This window comes from Anser anser (assembly GCF_964211835.1).
Source record: "Anser anser genome assembly, chromosome: 26".
Lineage (NCBI taxonomy): Eukaryota > Metazoa > Chordata > Aves > Anseriformes > Anatidae > Anser > Anser anser.
The window spans coordinates 814,896-837,774 of NC_139747.1; the positions used below are offsets into that span (position 1 = coordinate 814,896).

The 22,879-nt window shown below is 63.1% G+C and overlaps 1 protein-coding gene across 7 annotated transcripts in view; it reads right to left on the reverse strand.

Annotated features, from left to right (window-relative positions):
• Nucleotides 1-20,655, reverse strand: part of TACC1 (transforming acidic coiled-coil containing protein 1) — a 32,845-nt gene extending 12,190 nt beyond the window's left edge. Inside the window, exons 1-3 of one of the 7 annotated variants that reach the window (XM_083811967.1) lie at nt 20,360-20,655; nt 8,201-8,316; nt 1,329-2,403 (exon numbers count right to left, since the gene is read on the reverse strand). In XM_083811967.1, the coding sequence (XP_083668093.1) occupies nt 1,329-2,137 (809 nt within the window). In that variant the 5' untranslated portion in view covers nt 2,138-2,403; nt 8,201-8,316; nt 20,360-20,655. Of the gene's footprint in view, nt 1-1,328; nt 2,404-8,200; nt 8,317-8,604; nt 8,906-8,984; nt 9,261-16,138; nt 16,275-17,943; nt 19,147-20,359 lie in introns of those variants that run through there. The other 6 variants (XM_083811963.1, XM_083811965.1, XM_083811969.1 and 3 more) reach the window with 6 other exon arrangements.
• Nucleotides 20,656-22,879: the final 2,224 nt, after the last annotated feature.

Below are 22,879 nucleotides of genomic sequence, written 5' to 3' on the forward strand. Positions count from 1 at the left end.
AATCACGAACCCAGCTCCTGAGCAGCTCGAGCTGCTCTGGGGTAACGGAGAGGGGGCTGCAGCTCCCCCAGCTGCTTCCACCCACGGCCCCGGGGTCACGCACAGCCACACGGGCTCTGCAGAAACCTGCCTCCATTCTTTCCACAGTCTAAGACACAAACGGCTATCGTGCCCTTGGCTTTGCCACCCAGGCATGATCTCCTGTCCCTGTAAAAGCCCACCCTCCAGCCTTCCCACCGGAGAGCCCACTAGCAGAGCGATGGCTTGTTTTGCTTTTACGGCCAAATCAGCCACAATCCCTGTGCTCCCCAAATTTCCCCTTTCAAGCTGATTTCCTGCTTTTGCTTTCAACTGGTTCCAGTCATCGGTGCTAAGTGCAACCGCAAATTATACTGGAAGGACCCCAAATTGGCTGGGCGATTACTCCCTCATGCAATATTCCCTCCGCGTCCCTCGCACGCTCAGAGACCCGCAGAGGGCCAGCCCCGTCTCAGCAGCTGCTGTTCTGCATCTTACAGCTTCAAGCTCTTAAAGGCAGGCTGAGACAGTGCTGCCCAGCCACGGTTTGGAGGACATTGATGATACGATAGGTGAAAAACCAGGAAAATAGCAAGGTTTGTGATTAAACCTGCTCCCAGAGGAGGAGGGTAAAGCTGCCTGCGTTCCCGACAGGCGTTATGAAACGTCACCGTTTACATGGGGGTTTTAAATAGCACGGCACAGGAACTAAATCTGCACCGAAAGATTCCCACATGTGCTGGAATAGTTTGGCGAGGGACACCGAGGTCCCCACCGCCCGTGCAAATGTGACAAAGCAACAAACGGCCTGCCTGTTTAACCTCCGTCCTCTTCCCCTGTTGCACAAAGGGAAATTCAGTGGCAGCGCCCAGGATGTCCCAGCAGCATCTGCCCAGACAGGCGCCCATCCACCAGCCGCAGAACTACGCACGCTGCTGTGCGCCTGCAGAGCCCTGCAGCCTCCCGCCGCGCTGCAGAGGCTCGCTGAGACCCCTGACCCCGCAGCACGGGCACTTCTGCCCCACAGCCAGACCCCCAAAATTCTCCCACCGTGCGGGTCCTGCTCCAGCCCCCAGCTCCGCGCCCAGGCTTTGAGGTGCCCCACGCGCCGGCACCGCTCCGTGACACCCATCCCTCTCATCCCACCTGCTCCTGAGCAGCCGGGGGGGGCCTGGCAGGGAGAGGGGAGACGCACCCCACCGGGACAAGGGCAGAGAGAACCAGGGGAGGCAGGAACGCGAGAGCCTGAGGCGCAGGTCGCTCTCCCAGGTGGTGCAGGAGGAAGGGGCTGGCCGCGCTGCGGCACTCACGTTATCAGGCGTGACTTGGGCTTCTTCGGGGAGTCCCTGCCCTTCGCGAGCTCATCCGGCACCTCCAGCGTCTGAGACTCGAGGATTTCGTTCAGGCTGTTGTCGGCAGCGGGGCAGCAGTCGGTGGCGCTGGCGAGGGTCTTGGTGGGCTTAAAGGGATCCACGGAGTCAAAGTTATCGGGGTCGAACTGGTAAGAGCCTTTGGGGAGCGTGGGCGAGTGCTGCAGCGCTGAGCTGCCACTGAAAGGGTTGAGGTCTGGGCTGTCCCACGGCGCAGCAGCTGCCCTGGGGGGGCCCTGGGGAAGGGGCGGCTCCGGCAGACACCTTTCTGCATCCTCAGCAGGCTTCCTCGCGGGATCCCGGTGCCTCTTCGGTGTCAGCTTGCTGGCCGGTATCCTGCTGCCCTTCCTTGGCGTGGCTCTTCGTGTCTCCGTGCCCTCTCCGCCCTCCGTGACGTCGACCTCAGCTTTCGGGACCTGCCCTTTGGTCTGGGGGGCCAGGTCCCCCCCCGGCTCGCTCACTGGCAATGGGAGGCGGCGGGGGGTCGGAGGGGAGCTCTGCAGCTTGCAGCCCCCTGCCACAAAGGGGCTCACGCTCTCGTCGTACTGCTCGGGGTCGAACTGGTAGGAAGCTGGGGGCACCGGGGGCTCCTCCCCAGCAGGCTCCACGCTTTCTTCTCCTTTCCTCCCCGGGGAAAGTGGTTTTCCCTTTCGGAGCTGGTCCCGACCGGGCGAGCTCTCCTGTGCCAAGCCATCATCCTCCTGCTCCGCCAGCCCCGCACCCCCACCGGCCGGGTCCCCTCCCGACATCACCGGCTCGCGGGCGGCTCTGCCCGCATGGGGCACCGGGGCCGGCTCCGCGGCGCAGCCAGCGCCAGCCCCAGTCCCGAGGGCGGCCGGGTGCTGGGCTCCAGCCGGCGGCCGTGTCAGCGATGGGTCTTCAGGGCCGCTTTCCCCTTCGGTCCCCGCATCGGCTGGAGGGGCTCCGATCTCCGGCTGCGCCGCATCTTCGGGGTGCTGCCCCCGCGAGCTGTCCCTGCAGGCGGCCCCGACCAGCTCTGCGTGCCCGCTGAGCCCTGCAAAGAGAAAGCAGCCGGTCAGAGCCCTGCCTGCCCGCACCCCCAGCCGAGCCCCGTGCAGGAGCCAGGCACCAAGCCTGGGTTTCCCTCCCCTCCCTGTGCCTGCTCCAGGACCAGAGTTTACAGGAGCTGACAACCCAAAGCTCGGCCTCCCGAGCTGCCAGAGTCACTGCCGAAACTCGGCTCCAAGCACTTTCTCTAAAATTCAAAGCCCGTGAACAGAGTGGAGAGAATGTACTTAAACCACCGCGCACAGGGCGAACCCCTGTGGGGAGGCATTGTTCTGCACCACGCCAGCAGACCCACCAACATCTCCATTTATGTCTTTGCTCTCCCACCACTTGCTCCCACCCGGGGTGCCGGCAGCTCCAGAGGGGATTTGCAATGCCAGAGCCGCCGAACAGGGGCCAGGACAGCCCAAAGCACTCGTGTCCAAGCAGGAGCAGCAGCAGGGCGTCGCTGCTCACCTGGGTGGGGGGGGTTAAGCGTTACTGGGACAAATTCAGGGAAGCATGACATGAGAAAACACCACGAAACGTGATTAAGCCCCGGGGCGAACGGGAATGAGATGCTGCACCTAACGAATAAGCATATTAGAGGCTGCAGAGGGGATTTTGGGGTCAGCCGCCCACAGGCAGCCAGCGCAGGGCTGCGGGGCACCAGGCAAGGGGAAGCTGCCCGCTGCGAGCCGCTCCCGGGGAGCCTCATCGGTCCCAGCGGGAGCCCGCTCCCGCTGTGCCTCCTTCCCCGGGGGCTCCTCCAAAATGGGGAGGCGAGCGAGGCTGATCTCGCCTCTCCTGTGCTCGGCGCTTTCCTAAGGTCCCATTTCCCCTTGAAGGCATTCTCCAACCCACGGCAACCGCCTTCAGGGCAACCAGTTGCCACCCCAAAACGCAGGCACCCCCACTGCCCACCCCCGCACGCCAGGGCTCTGCACCGCCACCACGTGCGGCTGTCGGGGGTAAGACACAGTCTGTGTGCTCCAGGTACCGCAGCTGCACGCGGCTGATGCTCCTGCCCACAAAATGTCGCCGCGGCACACCGGCACGCAGCAGGGAGAGCACAGCCCGCCTGCGCTTGGCCATGGGGCAGCAGGGGAGCGGAGCAGCAGGAGCCCGGGGCTGGCCGGGAGCGGGGGGAGTTGTTCGGGGCGGCTCTGCCACCCCGGGCCCCTGCAGCACGGCCGAAACTCGGCCCCACGCTGAGACCCTGCCGGCACGATACACCCGGCTCACCACGCTGCTGTCAGAGCTTCTTAATCACAAATCCTGATCCGTGACTTAATCGCTATTACTCCAAGCCCTTCCCCTAAATCCTTTTACTGTTTCATCTTTTCGTTGCTGTCAGGGGGTGGGGAAGCTCCGTATGTACCGAGTCCCCTGAAAGCTACACCCACCGGCACCCAGCGCCAGCAGCCCGCTGCCCGTGTGCGGAGGCAGGGAAGGAAGAAGCCCAGCATCACCTCCCGGCTCGCCTGCGGCTCTCCTCCCCGCACCTCGGCCAGGGCCTTTGCTCAGACTCCCGGGACGAAGCAGAAGGGGCCACTGGGCTACTCAGCACCCACCGGGCAGTGCGCGGGACCCTGCAGTGCTCGCTGGCACCTTTTTGGGGAGGTACAGGCAGGACTTCCACGGGCAGAACAAAACCAGTGCTCACCCATGGCCTGGTCTGGTTTGAAAACGTGGCCGGCAGCGGGGACGTGGGGGACTGGATGCTGAGCTTACGCAGGGGAAAGCTGCTTGCCCCCTCTGAGGCCACAAACGTGTCCAGCTCCCAGTAACGTGGCTGCGGGGGGGTGGGAGGGTGCAGAAAGCGCCCACGGTGCTGCGGGAGGAGGCTGGAGCCGGGCAGGCCGCGAGCACCGGCTGAGCCCCGCGCCACCCCCACCAAGGCCGCCGCTGGCGGCCGCGCCAGTCACAGGCTGGCAGAAAAGGAAAGTGAATCTGGCAAGGACCTGGTTCCTGGGCAAACCCAGGACGCCGAGCCAGCAGCCCTGACTCAGCTGACAGCTCGTGGTCTGCATAATTGATCTCCAGGATGCTAAAAGCCGTGGAAACGAATCGGGAGGGACTGTGCGCTCCCTGAGACTGCAAAAAACTCCCTCCGGATGGACACTGCCTTGCTGCCCCACAGAATGCATCGGTAAACACAAACCCAGTGGAAACGTTCTTGGAGTGCAGCCAGAAAAGGCTCTGAGGCAGCCCCTGCCAGGCCTTTCCATCCCTAGGAACCAAAAAACCTTCCTAACAGACCCAGAGAAAACTTGATTAATTTGCTGCGTTGCTCAAATGTTTTAAACTTCAGTGAGACATCCCTGAATGGAAGAACAGACTTCAAAGCCTGGGCAAAAGGCGCCTTTTAAATGCATTTTGCATTCCCACCAGAAGGTTTTGCAGCAGACGTTCTCACAGACAGAAGCCCATCCTGGTTTCTAGCCCAAGCAATGAGTAATTACTTCTTGAATAACAAGCAGTCGGCAGCGCAAACCACCTCTCCCCATCCCTGTGGATGTCCTCAGGGTGGGGAGAGAAGGGCTGCGCGCAGGCAGCAGTGCTCACAAGGGTGTTCCTTCGCACGAGCACAGGAACCGCCTGCCCCGGGCAGCTCCACGCACCCAAGCGATCGTCCCCGCGTGCCGGGAGTGCATCCTGCCGGAACGGCCCCGGCCTGCCCAGCACCGCTCGTGTGCTTTCACACCTCGCCGTGCAACGCACAAACGCCGCCTCCGGAGCCTCCACTTCTGTCACTCCCTCCCTTCCTGCACCCACGGCAGCTCGGCTGCTCCGCTCCCTGCAGAGGGGACGGGGCAGAGCCCGCGCGCTGGCCGTGGGGTCCCTCGCGGTGCCAGCAGCTGGTTGGGCACGGGTGCAAGCCTGCTTCTGGTCCTGCCGGTGGACGCGGAGCAGGTACTATGAAGTGAAAATGGAGACTTTATGCTCTGAAGAAAAACGTAGAGAGAGGACAGTCTGGCACCGCGGTAATAGCCGCTTTGTGCATGTGCACTGTAATCGGTGCGCTTGTCTTCCTTAGGCTGAAATTAAACACAAACACTGACTAACCGAGCAGCTTTCCTACACGCCATCCCTCGAATGAATCAGTAAAACCTGGCAGCAGCAGCGCTGCGATGCAGAGACCCCGCGCCCTTTTCATCCCCCACAGCAGCCAAGTGAAGCAGCACTGATTCCCCACGCAGCCCTGAATGCCGAGCGCTGGCGAGAGCAACCCCTCCGCTCCCCGCCGCCTCTGACTGCCTCTCGCTTTGTGCACAGCATGAGTCACGCATTTCTCCCTCCGCTCGCACACACAGGCTGAGCACAGGATATCTGGACTGTGCATTCAGCTCCGGCTTACGTAGCTAACGACTTTTTTCCTCTTTTGGCTTTCCGCTTTCGTTTAGCAGACGTTGATCTATTTTTAAAACCTTTTCTGTTAAGAATTAGCATACCGACAAACGATGCTGCCAGTAACGCACCGGATAACACGTGCCCTGCATCAGGGCAACAGAAGCGAAGGCTGAAGAGCGCTGCTCCGTCACTAACGGCTCCATATTTGTTGCTTCTGCTCGTTCCCTTGCACAGATATCTCCTCCTGGCACATGACTGAAGATAACTTCAGCTGGAACAGGACAGAATTACAGCCTCTGTCATCTGAGCCAGCAGGAGGAAAGCTGTTCAAGGGATCCTGAACGGGCATAAAGCCTAACCACAGCCCCCCACCCAGAGGGATGGGACCAGCTGAATTTTTGTCCCTGAAGACAGAGACACGCCTGGGGAAGGCTGCACCCACGGGTCTGGGCTGGGCAGCTTTTGCCACGACCCCGGCCCAGGTGCACGCACCGTGCACAGTGGCCAAATCCTGCGCACCGCAGGGCACCGGCTCTCGTGGCAGGGCTCACATCAGCTGGGGTACAGGGAGTGCACACCCCAGGAAGCTTCTGCACACCCCGAGCTCCTCACGCTGCGCACGGGGAGCCCCTGCCCTCCAGCCCTTCAGAGCGGTTCCTGAACCCTGGGCAGAGCAGGGACTGAGCTGGGAGCACCACGAGACTGTGGGTTTGGCCCCGTTTTCTCCAGCCTCCAGCTCTCCGCAGGGCAGAGCAGAAACCCAGCTTTGCAGCAGAGCACCATCCTTGGCCCCACAACACTGCCACCTTTGTGCACAGGCACCGGCTGCTCGGCGGCGGTAGGGAACTGGCACAAACACGCGGTCAGGAGAGCAGCTCCCCGAAACAACGTGCTTCCTCAAGTGGAAAGACCCTGATGTCTGCAAGGGGAATTTCCCAGGAAAGCCTTCATCTTTCCTCTCCCCCTCAGACATTATCCTACAGACTAAAGATGCCTCTATCCCTTCTTAAAGGGAAGGATTATTCTGAGAGCTGAGATTATCAAAGCCACAAACCGAGCACTCTCTTCATCCGGGGGAAAAAAAATAAATAAATAACTGTGTTTTCCATGGGGATGGATGGGCCCCAAGACCCACGGGTAGACCGGGCGCATCTCTTAAACCCAGCCGAGCAGCAAGGTGCCAGCCCGCTGCTGCAAGTTCTCAAGAAAAGCCCAACATTGCAAGTCACAGAGCGGGGGCTTGGCAGCAGCGAGGGGCAGCGGGGTGAGAGCAGAGGGTGCTCGAGATGGCCCCACGCACGCTGCCCTTGCCCCGGAAACGCTTCCTCCTGCAGACGCTGCCGGGGCTTGCAAACCTCCTGACACTGCCCAGCCACCCTGCTCTGCAAAAGGAGCAGATGAAAGGAGAGGTCTCCTCCCTGCCCCAATAACCTCCCGTGGCTGTTGCAGAGATGCCAGAGCTTCAAAGCCTCCTCCCTGCAGCACAAAAGCCAAACACAGAGCTCAGCCCCAGAGACCGACTGCGATTCCCCCTTGACAGGAGAGCACGACCGGGGCGAGGGAGATGGTGCCCAAGAGGCCAAGGGTTAACGGAGAGCAACACGCAAAGGAGCAGCGGCCGGCGGTGAGACGCGAGGACAAACCAGCAACAGCACTGGGCTCTGCCAGCAACAGAACCCCCCTTGGGTTGCAGATGATCCCTGGCGATTTCTCCAGTAACAGGGTTTAGCAGCACCGAGCTTCTGCATTTTTAACAACGCAGCAAAAATGCCAGGCCGCTATCCCTGGGGAAAAGGGACCCACACAACGAAACCTCCACCGCAGGGCACGCGCGAGGCAGCTCCCACCACCCCGCGCCCCCGCACCGGGAAGCAGCGGGAGGCATCGCCGAGCTCTGCGCAGCCGGCGAGGGAAGTGGGAGCCGGGCAGTTTAACAGACAAAATGATTCAACAAAATCCTTTGTTCCTCTCCATCAATCCATCACAGCCGTCCTGGCTGCAGCCTCTGCATCTCCCGGCACAGCCCCAGCCCAGCAGCTCACAAAACCAGATTTACAGACCCCTGCCTCCTGCAGCCGCACGCTCTCTCCCTGTCTCGGTGCGGGGACAGTGGCAGGGTGTGACCGGCGGTTGCAAAACGGCCGAGTGATAATTTCGCGCTGCACAGGCATGAGCCAAGGGGGGCTGAATTGACTCTTTCGAGCCTGCAATGTCATCCCTCCCCTCCCGAAGGGATTCAGCGAAATCAGCCTTTAACCCACGCTAGAGAACAGCCCTCTGCAGAGCGCACACAGCCCCAAGTACTGGCATTTGAACCATCCAGGCCATTAACCACAAAAAATGTGGCAGGCATTATTCAAAACAAGCAACTTCTCCTCCTTGACCCCACCCTGCTTTTCTGCAGCCGGAGCAGAGAGCCGACAAGCAGAAGGCGCTCGCTTGCTCCTTACCTTGGGTCCCGGCCTCAGGCTGCGGCGGTCCCGGCGGCGGCTCGCAGAGCTCCTTTAGCGGCGAGCGGACCGGCGTTTCCGCTTCAGGGGTCTCAAAATTACCTTCGGAGTCCGAGCTGCCGAGGGGGGGGAAAAGAGTGAGGAATTACCACTTTCAAGGCCAGCTCCGAAATCCTCCGCACTGCCTACACATCCAGCCGGACCGGCTCCCGGGGCCAGGCCAGCCCGCTGTAGGCATCCTGCGGCCGCCACTCTCCTTTCCAGCAGGCCACGCTAGCAAACGGAAAAGGGAGAGCAGGTGAAACAGGAGCGTGAGCATCCCCCCGCGCACCCCCAAGCCCCCGGGGTTGCTTTTGTCAGGGCTCTCCCCGTCACCCCGAGCTTTCCGAGCACCCGCCACTGACCTCCAAGGACGCGGCGGCCCGGACGGCATCTTCCCCTAGGGCTCGGGGGGCCGCCGCGCAGCGGGTTTGGGGAGCCAGCCTCGACGCGCTCGCCTGGCGCTCGCCAGCACCTTCTCCCGGAGAGCAGAGCTCGCCATTTCCCAGCGGCTCCGGCCAGCGAGCCGGCTCGGCCGGGCGCCCCGTCTCCCCCAGAGCCGCCGCCCGGGGGGAGCGCCGCGGGCTCCCGGCGCTGCCGAGCAGCCGAGGCGATGCGAGGCGGGCAGCGGGGAGCGGGGAGCGGGGAGCGGGGCCGGAGGGAGCCGGGGCCGGCGGGCGCCCCGTGCGCGGCGCGGCCCCGCATGCACGCGGGCCACGGCGAGCGCGCCCGGCGCCGTACTTGCCTGAAGCCCGGCGGCTTGCTCTCCGCCCGCGAGTCCTCCTCCGCCTCTCGCCCGACCCCTCCGTCCTCCCCCTCGGCGGCGCCCCCGCCGCGCACCGCCGACCACGTCCACCTGGCCCACTGCACCGGGGACAGCAGCTGCCAGGCGCTGAACGCCATCGCCGCTCCCGCAGCTCCGCTCAGCGCGGCCGCGCCGGCCCGGCCCCCGCCGCCCGCATCTCCCCGCCGCCGCTCGGCGGCTGCCGGCGCAGGGCCCTTCCCGGACCGTGCGGCTGCCGCCGGGGAGAGCGCCCGCCCCCGCCCGCGCCGCCCCGCGCCGCCCCGCGCCCCCCGGCGGCGCCGGCCGGGGGAGCGGCCCGGGGCGGGGAGCCCCGACGGGGGGGGGGAGAGGGAGAGGGGGAGGGGGCCGGGGCCGGGGGGGGGGTCGCCGGGGCCGGGGGGGGGTCGCCGGGGCCGGGGGGGGTCGCCCGCCCCGCGCCCCTCCGCCCTGCACACTCGCCCACCCCTGCGGCACACCGGGACGGGCGCACCGGAGCCGGGCCGGGCACACGGGCAGAGCCCCCCCCGCGGCCGCAGGGAGCCCCGGCTCTCGCCCCGACCCCTCCCAGGCCGGCCGGGGGCTGCACCTGCGCCCCCACCCAGCCGGCCCCGCGCTCCCCCCGCTCGGGCCGTGCCCGCAGACGCCGCCCGCCCGCGGCCCGGGGAAGCCCCGCTCCCAGGGGCGAGGAGGGGGCGGCCGGGACCCAAAAGGAGCCGGTCGCTGCCGGGGGTCGGGTGCCGGGGGCTGGAGCCGGCGGCGGAGGAGAGGGAAACACCTGCCCCTCCTGTTTTCCAAGGAAATGCCGACTTCGCTGGCCCTGGCTGATGCTACATCCTTCCGTGGCAGCGAGTTTTATTTATTTATTAAACTATTGTTCAAAAATAACAGCGAATTGTCCCTTCGGAAGGCAACGCTGGCATGCAACTCCCTTGGGAACCTTCCTCCTAACGAGGGCTCTCACTCCCCAGATCGTGACCTCCCACATGCTTGCTAGAGAGAGGAGCATAATGTTACTGATGCAGCGTCCGAAGCACCGCAAGGAATGTCCGGGGCTTCAGCAGCAGATCCGTTACAGGCAGCGGCATTATCGGCTCTGGACAGTTGCTGCCGCGGAGCCCGCAGCTCCCCAGTGCCCGTGCTGACGGCCGGCACACCGAGCAGCACGCCCCAGGCTGGCACACCCTGCTCCACCAGCAGCTCCCAGGCACGGGCTGGGAAAGGGCAGACAACTGTCCAGCTGCAAAACTGGCCCAGCCCATGGAAAAGCAGCACTACTGGCCCTCGATAGCCACACCAAGTGCTCACGTGGCAGGCCGAGACCACAGCTCGATGCTGTTCTGTGAATCATCAGCTAGCTCGCAGCGCAAGGAATGCCTCCGGATGGGCAGAGAGGCCTCTGGATCGGGAGGGACCCGTCCATCTGGTCTGGCTGCCTCTGACACCAGCCTCTATCAGGCACTTCAAAGGGCCTCATTCCTCGTTGTGGAGCATCTCAAATAACCTCCCTACAGGGAACCTTTCTTCCAAGCTTCCATCTGTCGGTGTCCTTATTAAATATATGTGTCATTGCTGCACGCTTTATTGTCTGGAGTCTGACAAAGAAAGGCTCTTAGCCCCTCACACACCATTTCCAAATTCCCCCCAGGAGCAAAGGCACTGCCAGTCGCCCCAGCAGGTCAGTGGCAGAAGCAGCCCAGGCCCCCAGGCATGTGGGGTAACAGCCCAGCACCACCACCACGCCACCAGGGTCCTGGGGACAGCAAGCCTCACAGACCTCGTGGCCACTGTGCAGCAGACACCGAGCCACAAGCGGACTAAGTGACACTTATCAGAGCTTATCTGACAAAAACAAGAGGGCAGAGCAGCAGCAGAACCTCAACATCCTCCTGCCTACGTCTGCTCTGAGCAGAAACACGCAGCCACTTCCCCCCATCTGAGGCGGCAGAGCTGATTTCTGCAGATGAATTTTACATAAGGAGATCTTCAGCATGTGTGCCGCGGTGCGAGCCGTGCCGCTGCACCACGCTCCGCAGCCTCAGCTCCTCCTTCCTCTCCCCCTCCCTGCCCGCCACTTCACAAATCGCTGCTGCCCCAAAAGACCCCGCTGAGCGACCACACCACTGCGTTTCAAACCGGCTCACGGCTGCCTGGATCCTGCCAGGGACCTCATGGAGCAAACAGAAATGTGAATCACGGAGGAGCAGCAGCTGGTGCGGGTGCTAGCAGCAGGACCAGGCTGCCTCTGCTGCAGGAGGAAGGAGCTGCAGCAGCCAAGGCAGCGATACGCTGATTTCTGCAGCCCCCACTTGTTGGGCAGGGGAGCTGGGACTCGGGAGGAAGTTAGCAGCATCCTTCCATTGTGAAGGCTGCACGAACAGCGCGCCAAGAGGGTCGCCTCCCACCAGCCTCGGAGAGGAAGGAGAGCGGCTGGCAGGAACGGGGTCAGTGGGACTGAAGGGCACCGGCCAGGAAGCTCCGGACCTGCAGGGCCCTGGGGCGGGAGGATATTGGAGCAGCTAAACAGCGAAGCCTGCTTCCACCTGCTGTTTGCGACGAGCAATTAAGAAAATGCCTCGAGTGGCATTTTCCAGCTTGGCACCCAACCCAGACTGGCAGCAGCACTGGCTGCAAACCAAACGTTGAGGAGATAACCTGACTTTGTCGGTCACACCGGTGGCTCTGGCTGCCAAACACTGCTCAGCAGAGTCAGCAGACACGTTTCTGCAGACCGGAGAGGATGCTGACCTGTTCAAAAGCAGAGCTGCCAGCAGTTTCCATCAGCAATGGACAAGCGGCAGCCAGCGCACGCAGCAGCCGGGCGGGCTGGGCTGTCCGTGTCACTGCTGTCACCCCCACCCTGGCGCAGGACATCGCTGTGCTAAGCACTGCCCGCGCACGGAGACACGCAGCGATGTACCAGCTACGGCCGCCCCGCAGATTCCTGCTCTGGGCAGCCCCAGTTGGTACAGGAAAGGCAGCAGGCAGCGGGCACAGCACGCAGCGGGCACACAGCACGCAGCACAGCATCTCCTGCAGCACAGAGTGACCTAGAAACCAGCCACAGCTCGCACAGCTCTGCCTTTGCAGGAAAGGGGGAGAGAAGCGGTGCTCTGCTTCAGCGGGGACCAACGCACCCTGCCCAGGGGACGGAGCAGCCACCCAGACCTGAAGCTCACACAGCGTCAGAGACCTCAGCCACAGACCAAGCCGCAGCCTGCAGGAGCCTTCTGCAAAAAGGTGCCAGTCCTCGCTGCCACTCCTCACGCTGAGCTTTGCGGGAAGCCAGCTGTGCCCAGGGACAGTGGCTGTGCCCCGGGAAGGACTCTCCCCGTCTCACGGTCTGGCTGGCAGCAGTGCCTCTGCCTGACCTCGGTCCTCGAAGCGCGTCGTGCCCCATCCTTCCCGCTGTCACCACGCCTTAGTCCCCAGGAAGGGTGCAGGAAATAAAAGCTGAGGAACAGGAATCGCACGGCCACACTGGGCATGTTTTAAGCTGAAGCGCCCCGGGTTAGAGGAAGGAGTGTACCTGAGTTTCCATTCTTGCCCCTTTCATTAGGCACAAGAACATCTATTTCTGGCTGCGGAGCTTTTCTGGGCATGGCTCTGCAAGCCAGCGCATCCATTTCTAGCTCAGAAATGGATCTTTTGTGGGTCCTCATTTTTCTTCTCCAGCTGCCCGAGAGCCTCCACCCCTGCTGCTCTGCCGCTCCGCACGAGGAGCCTGCCCACAGGGACCCGGGTCCCCTTCCACCGACACCGGGTGCCCGCGGTGTCCCTGCCGAGGCAGGGGACGGAGCCAGGCAGAGGGACCGGGCTCTCCCCCAGTCTCCACCAGCATCACAAACACACGGGCAGAGCCAGGGACCTGCAGAACTGGTGTGCAAGGCCACAGCATGGGATCTGTGACAGCTGCAGAAAGCATGAGGCCACATTTCATTGCTATATAAATCTCCCTAGGAGCTCGTATCGGGTACTTTATCCACACAACACTTATCTCCCCTCAGATAGGCTGCTGCAAGGTGTTTCATACAAACCACCCCATTCTGTTTATTATATTTTCCTCAGTTTAAAAAGGACCTTGCACCAGTATAAAGGTAAATTACTCCCTGCCATTACCTTGTGAAAAACGCAAACTTTGGGAATTAGGAGAACTACTCACACTAAGGTTTATGTACTCTGGTGATGACTGTGCAGCAAATGCTGGGGAAAGGCTGTTTCATAACACGCTGCCTGACCTTCGCGGTGACACCGAAAAGATTAATGCTGATGCCTCCCATCTGCAGCTCACCTACCGGGGCCGGGGAGAATACCCGAGGAGAGGCTCCGTCTCTCACTGCCTGGCAGCCCAAACCAGAACAGGCCCCGGGAAAGGACGAGCGATGGGATGGCAGAAAACGGTGCCACGGGCCAGCAGCCCCAGGGCTCCTGTCCCTGTGAGCCCTGGGTGGGTGGGGGTGCGCTCACTAGGGGGCATGCCAGGACGGCACCGTGGGCACGGCACCACGGGCACGGCACTATGGGCACGACACCGTGGGCACGGCACCGTGGGCACGGCACCGTGGGCATGGCACGGGTGTTCCCCGTCCCTCCCAGTGTGTGACAGCCGGCACTGCCCAACCCTGCCAGCCACCTCGGGCACTTTCCTACCATTGCTGCAGCCAAGGGACAACCCAGGGCCCCGGGAGGACTGATCTGCTTCAGCGGAGTTCACACCTTCCTTCTGTTCTCTCCTGACCTTGATGGAGCCCGGTCTAGATACAGATCACGAGGCTGAGAAGTGTGGTAATGACAGCCGCGGGACTCAAGGCAGGCAAGGTGCCACCTCGGGCCCTGCCACTGCCACCTGCACGCCAGGGAGCAGCAGAAGACACCCCGGGCCCTGGCACTGCCCTGAGAGCCCCGGGTGGTGTCCAGCAGGGACGGCCCCGGTGCGCCGCGCAGGGCCCCCGGGACCGCTCGCAGCTCCGGGATGCGCCAGTTCCCATCGCTACACATTCCACCAAAATAGCTCAGTAAAAATAGCAGTAAAGGACACAACTGTCACATGCGAGCCTCAGACAGCACCAAGCAGCCCCCGGGTCCCAGCTGTCTTTCCCCACCATGCTGCTGTCAAACCAATAAACACGGGCATTTGTGGCTGCACTCGAAAGGACCGATGTGCAAATGAACACCCTGCTATTCCTGCCTTTTAAAAAACAACGTACGTGGCTTAATCTCACTGATCCTGGTTGTGTGGATGTGAGCTCCTGCAAAGCAATTCAGTAGAAATAGCCTCGAGACTCGTGAGTTCCAGCCTGATTTTCACACTGATGCTTTATGAACACAAGCATCTTCCTTCATCTTGTTGCTTCTTTACTCCCCTATCAACTCCTTCGCTCTCTTTGCTAAAAATATCAGTGCTATGTGGCAGGAATGCTCTTATCAGGTGTTTGTCAGGCCTTGGCTCCTGCATTTTTGCTAGGGCTTGGCGATATTGTGAAACCCAGACAGCAGCTCAGCCCCACAACCTGGAGAGCCAGCAGGGACAGGGGAGGCAGACGAGGAGCAAGGACAGCAGCTGGCACGGGGCACAGGGATGCGGAAATACTGACGGAAATAAACAAGGCAAAATTTGCTTAAGGTGGAGGAGGACAGGTGGGAGCGAGGAGCAGCCGAGTCAGAGCAGGCAGATAAAGCGAGGGGAAGGCGATGTCCCCACACAGCCAGCAGCACGGAGCCTGCCCGGGCTGCCTGCCCGCACCTGGTCCCAGCACCGCTGTGATGGGTGGCACGGGATGGAGCAGGGACCCTGCAGCACCCCGTGACGAGCCCCACATGAGGAGCACAACGAGGAGGAGCATCCCCAGGGCCCAGCCATGTCCAGCAGCCCTCTGGGTGCCAGCCTTCGCGCCTCCCTCCCGGCACAGCAGGAGCGGTGCCAGCCCCCTGGGGAAGCCCCCTTAGCGCTCCAGGGGCTGGGGGCAGCGCCTCGTTTGCCCACTGAAACGCCCCACGGTGGGCAGCCGCCTTCCCACGTCCCCAGCGTGTTCCCTTCCCAGGGCTGCCCCGCACGCAGCGCTGGCTGTTTGCTCCAGCACGCAGCAAACAATGGTAGGGGTTTTCTGCCTGGGAACACCTCTAATTTATATCTAGAACACTGCAAGGAAATAATGGGCAGGGCAGAGCAGCGACAAAGGACAGAATGTTTCTCCCTGGCCGAAGCCAGCGCTTGCAAACTGAGGGGTGTTTGGAAGTGTTTAGAAGAGCAGCAGCCGGGCTGTGGCGGCACCTGCTCGCCGAAACCTGGCACACGCTCAGGGCAGGGCAGGGGCAGGGGCAGGGGCAGGGCAGGGGCAGGGGCAGGGGCAGGGTACAGGCAGGGGCAGGGTACGGGCAGGGTACGGGCAGGGGCAGGCACCAGCTGCCCGCAGCAGGCCGGCGCTGCCGGCGTGCCACCGACCCGCTCCTGCTCGGAAGCGCAGCAGCAGAGCTCCCCGAGCGCACCACGGGGTGGCTCACTTAAGGAAAGTATTTCAGTGCTCCAGAGAGCGTTTGGGGCGACGTTAAGACGAGCTGTCCCCAGCCCTCCTCCCCGACACGGCGCAGCGTGCCGCTCCTTTTGTTCGCGGTTCCCCAGCCCCGCGGGGCCGGCGCTGCCCCCCCGGTTCCCGGCGGGGCCGCCGCTCCCAGCCAGCTCCGGCTTCCCCACCTCGTTTCCCGAGGGCAGCCCCGAGGAGCGCCCCCCGGCTCTGCCCCGCGCACCGCCACTGGGGCGGGGGGGGGCGAAGCCGCCCCGGCGGGGAGCAGCCCGAGCAACCGGAGCCGGGAACCGGAGCCGTCGGTGAACACGGAGGGAGGAGAGGAGGGGAAGAGAAGGAGACGAGAAGGAGCAGAGAAGAAGAGGAGACAGAAGGAGCCGAGGAGCTTTCCGCCGCGTTTAACCCTCGGTGGTCCCGGCCGCCCCCTGCCCGGCTGCTCGCAGCCCGCCCGCTACCGACGGGCCGGGCACGCCGCAGGGCGCCCCCCGGCCCCGGCCCCGGCCCCGACCCGACCCCGGCCCCGACCCGACCCGACCCCGACCCGACCCCGGCCCCGACCCGCCCCGCTCCCCCCGGCCCGGGGCACCCCGCACTTACCGGCGCCCGGCGGCGCCCCCCTCCCGCGGCTTCTGGCTCTGGGCCGCCCCCATGGCGGGGCCGCGGCACCGGCCCGGGGCACCCCGCGCTCCGCCGGCCCGGGGGGCGCTGCCGCCGCGCTCGGCCGGCCCCGGCGGCGTCCCCGCCTCCGCGGGGGGGGGGCCCGGCTCGGCCCGGCTCGGCGCGGCCTCGGCGGCCGCTGCCCCCCCCCCCCCCCCGCGGGGCCGGCCGGGGGTGCCCGTTGGCCGCGTGCGCCCCTCGACCCCCGCGCCCTGGGGGGCGACCCCCGGCGGGCCCCCCCCCCGGGGCAGCCCCGCGGTGCCGGGGGTGGGCTGCGGGCTCCGACCCGGTGCCCCGGCGCTGCCCGTGCCGGCGGTGGCGCTGCCCGACGAGCCGGGGGTCGCCGGGGCGAAGCAGCAGCCCCGGGGGCACGGCGTGCCAGCCGCCCCTGCCTACGGAGCCCCAGAAGCGGGTGGGTTGGAAAAGCCCCCCCAGGTCACGGGGCGCAGCCGGTGATGACCGACCCGGGCTCTGCTTGACCCCGCTGGGCTCCACAGCCGGGCCACGGGACTTTGTTCTTTCTGCGGTCGCAGCCCGCACCCCACTCTTGTGAGCTGTCCTTGGCCTCTGCCACCTGGGCCACGCCGCCAAGGCTGGCACAGCTCAGCCGCGACCCCAGGGCAGCGAGGCTGAAAGCCCCAGCCCCCAGCACAGCACCCCTGGGGTGCACCCCGTGCCCAGATCCATCCCCGCGGCATCCGTCCATCCCCTGGCCGGGCAGCCGCTCCAAAACCCAGCCCCGAGGCTGCAGCCTGGGCAGCGAGGATGCCAGCGCCGTGTCCTGCAGCAGGGACGGAGCTGCCAGGGTGTGACGTTGCTGCCGGGCTGTTACAACAGGCCAGCACGCAGCCTGGCACCAGAGCACCAGCATCCCAAGCAGAGCCATGTCTCCCCACGTTTGCATCAGTTTGGTTGGATTTATTCTGTCACTTTTCCTCCCTTCTGTCAACCAGAAAATTCGATGCTATGCAGATTTTAATTATGCAAATTTGCTGTAGTCCCGAGACCAGAGTGCGTAGTGCTGCACCCTGGAAGTGCCTGCAGGGGCTGAGGTTTCTCGCCTAACAGGGCTCCCACCCCAGCATGCCCTCCCACCCTGCACGTGCGACAAGAAAACGGGGTCTGTGCCCCCTACCCAGGCACCAAGCCTCAGCCAAGGAGTCCCAATAAAGCACTGACGCTGCCTCTCCCCCTAGAATCGCCTCTCCCCAAACCATCCCTCGAAGGGAAGGAAGGCCAGCCAGCCAGCAAGCCTCAGCGTCAGGAAGCAGCCAGAACCCACAGCAGTCCCCTTCGCGGGGGAAGATTTGACAGAGCAGCTAAAAAGCACAGAGGTGACCCTGCTAAGGGAACATTATGCTTGGATTTATTTTAATTAAAGTGCCCGAGTGAACATATCAATTTCTGACACCATTTGGGGCTTTTTAGTTCTGAGAAACTGAAAACTCAAATATTAATTTTTTTTTTTTTTGGTGTTCTGGCTTGGGTTGCATTATTTTTTGGCAAGAAAAGTGTTGACACCCTTGAAAGCTTTCACCTTCCTAAAAAAAGAAAACTATAAAAAGCCTTCCTTTTATGAAAACAATTTCCCGATCAGCCCGACCGCCCTCGTGCCTGGGTGTGTGGGCAGCGGGGCAAAGCCCAGCGTCCCCCCGCTTGCCGCAGAGGGCACCCCGCAGCCACGCCAGCGGCCTCGACCATTCCCTGAGCTCCCCAGGAAAAGCTTTTGATAAATGGGAACATACCTCTGCCACTGGTGCAAGGGCCAGCCTCTGCTCCGTGCAAGGGGAGCGCAAAACCCAGTGCCCTGACTCCACTCGGGGCAGGTAAGCGAAGGAGGTGAAGAGATGGCGTCTTTCTTTGTTGTTTTTTTTTCAGTCCCAGGCTTAAGATGCGGATCTTGGAACACTTTTTTGGCTGCTCTTATGTTCTGCATTCATTTAAGAGACCAAGCACCACACACGGGCTGTGCCGGTGTGTGCGCGCCTGCAGGTCGAGCGAAGCCAGAGCCGGTCCGTGCCAGGCTGCCCGGGCTCTGCAGCACCGTGTGCGGGGCCAGGAGGGCACAGGGCAGGGCTCTGGCAGCCTTCCCAAAGCCTCAGCCCTGTAATTCGGTGCCTCTGCTTTCAGAACTTCCTGCAGCTATTTCCATGCAGGGCAATTCAGAACGCTGCCCTTCCTTGCCCAGGTAAAAATCCCCGTGTGGCTGCAGGCGCTGCAGCTTGCGGCCGCCCCGAGCCCTCTGCTCACCCCGCAGGGCGCACAGGGGTGGCTGCCGGCACCTGTGTGCAGCAGGGCTGGGACAGGGAGTGCAGGCTTCAAGGATTTATCTCAGAAATACGCTTCCGTGAGGCTCTGCTGAGCCTCTGCCAAGCTGCAAGAACCCGGCGTTTCCCAACAAGTCCATCCTACCAAAGCGGGGATCTGTACTGAGGGAGCAGACCCAAACCAACGCGCACTGGCTGTCGGCAGGCTCGCTCCTCGCCAGACCAGCCTGGGATCAGCACGGGCAAGGGAGCCAAGGCCATGGCAAGGTGCGTTAGCAAACGAGCATCACTGGTGCTGGGACGGGCTGAACGAGGCAGGGGATGTACAGCTGGTAACGTGCCTGTGCTGCTGGCACCAGCGCTGCTGCTCCATGCTCGGCTCCTGACGGAGCTGGGCGCTGCGTGGCTGTTTGGGTTACATCTGCACACCCAGTGCTCCTTGGCAGGGGTCCCGCGAGCAATAAACAAATAGAGGCCGCTGGGAAACTGCAGGCTTTCCCGTCAGATGCTCGCAGGGAAAGCCAGGAGGGGGAAGGCACAAAAATGGTGACGATTATGTATCTCCCTAGGAGGGAAAACTGGTTTCCAGACACCAAGAACCCAAGTGGCACAGAGTGGTATTTCACACCGCCCGCTCCAGAGCTCACTCAACATGATAAACATTGCCAAAGCTTAATTGGGCTTTGCCAGCCCCTTGGGACAACAGCGAGGGTCAGTGCCATGATCTACAAGCCCCAGCCCCAGCCCCAGGCAGTGAAAAGTCCTGCTGAGGAGCCCCAGGAGCCCCGGCACAGCTCAGCTCCGGCAGGGCGAGCGCGGCTGCGTGAGCGGGGCTGGCTTCCCAGCTGCGCAAAGCACCACGAGACCCTGAGTAGTCACACGCAGCATCACGGCTGTGCTGCTCACACCATGAAACTCTGCCAGGAAAGCTGTCCCCCGAGGACAGGGGCTGGCAATGCCCGCAGAAGCCCCACAGGCACCTTGCAGAACGGGGAGGGAGCCAGGACCTGTGCACGGGTAGAGCAGCGCTGGCGCTGGGGGGGCCCTGCACCCCGAGCCCATCCAGCACCCCAAGGAGCGCTGCGCAGGAGCTGGCCGGGGGGGTGGCTGCAGTCTGAGAGAAGGCAGATGGTAATAATTAGCCGTACACTAATTCCATGGAAATTTCCATGTGCCTGGGAAAGAGGCTCACCGAGCCCTTGCTGCTGCCCCAGGGCAGAGTTTCACTGGAGTTTCCGGGGACTGTGACTAAGAGCTGGGCTGTCACACGGGTGGTGTTTAAATTCCTCCGTGGAGCCTCGCATCAAAACAGCACCGGCCCCAAACCCACCCAGAGCCGGCGGTGCTGGGCTGCGAGGTGCTCGGGTAGTGGGGGCAGCACCCAGCGGCCTCGGGGGGCGGCTGCTGTGCCCGAGCCCTTCTCCTGCTGTGGTTTGCTCTGGGTGAGAGCGCCGGGGACATCTCCCCTCGTGGTCCCCGAGGGAGGCAGCCCGTCACCCGCCCGGCGGGAGCTCGGCACGCAGCATCCCGAGCACTCTCACGGCTCCTCCCTGGCAACACAAACGGAGTCACAACAGGGCCCTGGAGGCCGGTAACGTGCTGAGCTCGGGCCCTGGCGGCGAGCCCGGCGTGCCCACGCGGCCCCGCTGCGGCAGGCTGCAGGTGCCGCTGCCCTGCTCTGCCCTGGGGAGCACCACGAGAGCGGGGTCAGAGCGGGCAGGAGGGCGCGATGCTCTGCTCCAGGGTGTCCTCCGAGGTCTGCTGCCACAGGGGGGGTGCTGGGGTGGCCGGGGAGACCTCGCTCCCTGCTCTTCTCCTCCCTCCTGCCTGATGCAAAGTACGCAGGCAAGCGCTCGGCGAGCGCCCCAGCCCTCGGCTCCCTTCTCCTTCCTACCTTTCCCGTGCAGGCTCGTCCCGGCTCCGGCACTCTCCGCTACCTGTCCCGGGGGCTCCTTAGAAAGCTGCTTGCGTAAGCAGCTGCCTGGAAAAGGAGCAAGGAGGAAGGAAGGGGATGGACGGGAGTAGGGAGGGCCAGGCGGCGTCAGGGTATCTCAGTGCACCCTACAGTCTGAGCGAAAGGAAAAAGGATGTTTTGTAATATTCGGCGAGCCCTTCCCCGAGCTGGGAGAGGAAACCAGTGGGGCAGACGGCGCTCGGCGAGCCATCCACGCACAGCACTGCCGGTACCGGAGCCTCTCCGCCTGCATCCCGCGTCTCCTGCTGGGGCCCCACTGGTGTCATGCTGGAAAAATGTGCTCTTGGCTGGAATTTGGCAGCCTGGCCTCTGGTGGGGAGGGAGCCTCTCTGCTTACAGCGGGAGCGGGAGCTGTGGCCTCGGGGCTGTGGGGAGAGGGTTTGCTGAGCTCTGGTGGCAGCAGGATGGCTCTGGAAGCATCCCTGCATCCTGCACCCCAGCCCTGAGGCCTCTGCTGCCCAGCCAGCTCCTTCCCTCCCCGGGGCAAACCCCAAACCTCCTCCCTGTTCTCTGGAGCCCTGAGGGGCCATTGCAGCCCCACAGTTTGCCCAAACCATGGTCTGGTCCCAGAGGTCAGGGCTCAGCTCTGCACGTACACAGAAATCAGCTCGGGTTAAACAAACTCACCCCAAAGCAGCGGTGCGAGAGGCACCAGCCCGACTCCGGCTGGCTGCGGAGAGGAGCGTGCAGGATCCGGCCCCCGGCTGCCTGCGGCCGCTCCCTGCAGAGGGAGCGCAAGGAGCAGGAATGAGCAGGCTGGGAGCAGCCATTTCATCCTCGGAAAACGTAGTGCAGGGACGGGGCTGCTGCTGCCCGAAGGAGGAGGAGAACTCTGCTCAGCCCAGGAACAACCCCACACCAGCCAACCCTGCAGCCTGCTTCCATGTGCCCAGCCAGACCCTGGTCCTTGTCCCGCGCCCTGGCCGCAGCGACCTTCCCAAAGCCCTGGGACCCGCAGCAGCTGCACAGCCCCTGCAAAGCAGAGGGAAGTAAACCAGCGCCCTGCATTCCCACCTGCTGCAAAGAGCAGGAGGAGGACGGTGAGCTGGGTGAACTCAGCTGGGCCACGCACAGGGGCTGGCAGGATGGGGCTGAGGGCCCAGGAGCCTCCCATCGCTTCTGCCCCCCCCGAGGAGCTCTGCCCGCATCTGCTGGCCCCGAGCACAGCACGGGTACCTCAGTTTGGAGGAAGGGCCCCGCTCCATCATCCCGCTCTGAGGGCCACAGCCTCCCACCTGCCCAGCCGAAACATTTGCTTTCCAGTGAGCCGGCAGCAAAACACCAGCACGCCCCACTGGCATGGGCACACCAACGGGACATTTGCTGCCAGCCCCATGCCCGCTGCCCACACCGACCCCGGGGGCTTTGCTGCGGGAGGAGGGCGCTGCCGGCTGCGGCAGAGGGCAGTGGCGCACACGGTTGTCTCATCGTTGGCTGCCGTCCAGCCTCAAACTCCCATCTCCCAACTTGCTCTTTCTTTTCAGCTGAAACTTCCTGCCATTTATCATTTCAGTTCTTCGCCTCTTCAGCAGTGCAGAAAATTGGCACTTAATTTGCCCTGCCAGGCTGCGTGGTGGCAGCTTAATTGACCCTTGTTGCGCACCCTCGCCACATCGCGGTCGCTGAGCTCAGGCTTGTGCCACGCTAATTTCCCGACCGCTCTTGGTTCGAGCTGCCCTTTCCAGGGGGTTGCTTGTGCTCAGTTCCGGGCAGGAGCACTGGGAAGAAAGCGGCTGCCAGCCATGGGGAGCGGTGCTGGGAGGTGGGACAGACGCTCCCACAACGGTTTCTCATCCGAAGAGCAATCCTGCGCCTGGCCCGAGCCCCTGGGGAGCCTGGAGCCCTTGCTCAGGATGGTCCCTCCCAGGTCTGCGTTGAGCAATTTGGTTTCCCGCAGCTGTCCGTGGGCCTGCCTTTTCCCAGCTCCATGCCTCCTCAGCTGCTTAGTCGGTTGCTCCACAAACCAGCACATTTCAGATTGCCACCTTTGGTACCGTGTGCTGCAGAGCGTCACAAACCTCAGAGCTCCTCCAAGCCTTGCAAAAGTCAGAAACACGAGCCTCCAGTTGCTACCCTGACTTTCCCGGTTGTTTTCCAAGAGCTGGTCCCAAGCACTCAGCCTTGCCTGAGTCGGAAGGATCACAGAGCGTCAGTGGCTGAGCGGCACACTGACCAGAAAGCTTATAATAAAAGCTGATTTATAGCAATCACCCAAATATAACCTCAGCTTAGTTCCAGTTGCCCTATTGCATCATTTGGAGCAAAGATTGCTCCGTGAGTACCTGAAATAATTGGTATTCGGAGCACAATAAAACCCCACGTGTGGTTCACGATCCAGGCAGAACTGCATTATGGCAGATGTCTAGGAGGGGAATAAGATTTTTCCAGGTGAACGGAGGAAATGCATGTAATTCTTGCTTCGGAGTATTTCTGAGCACT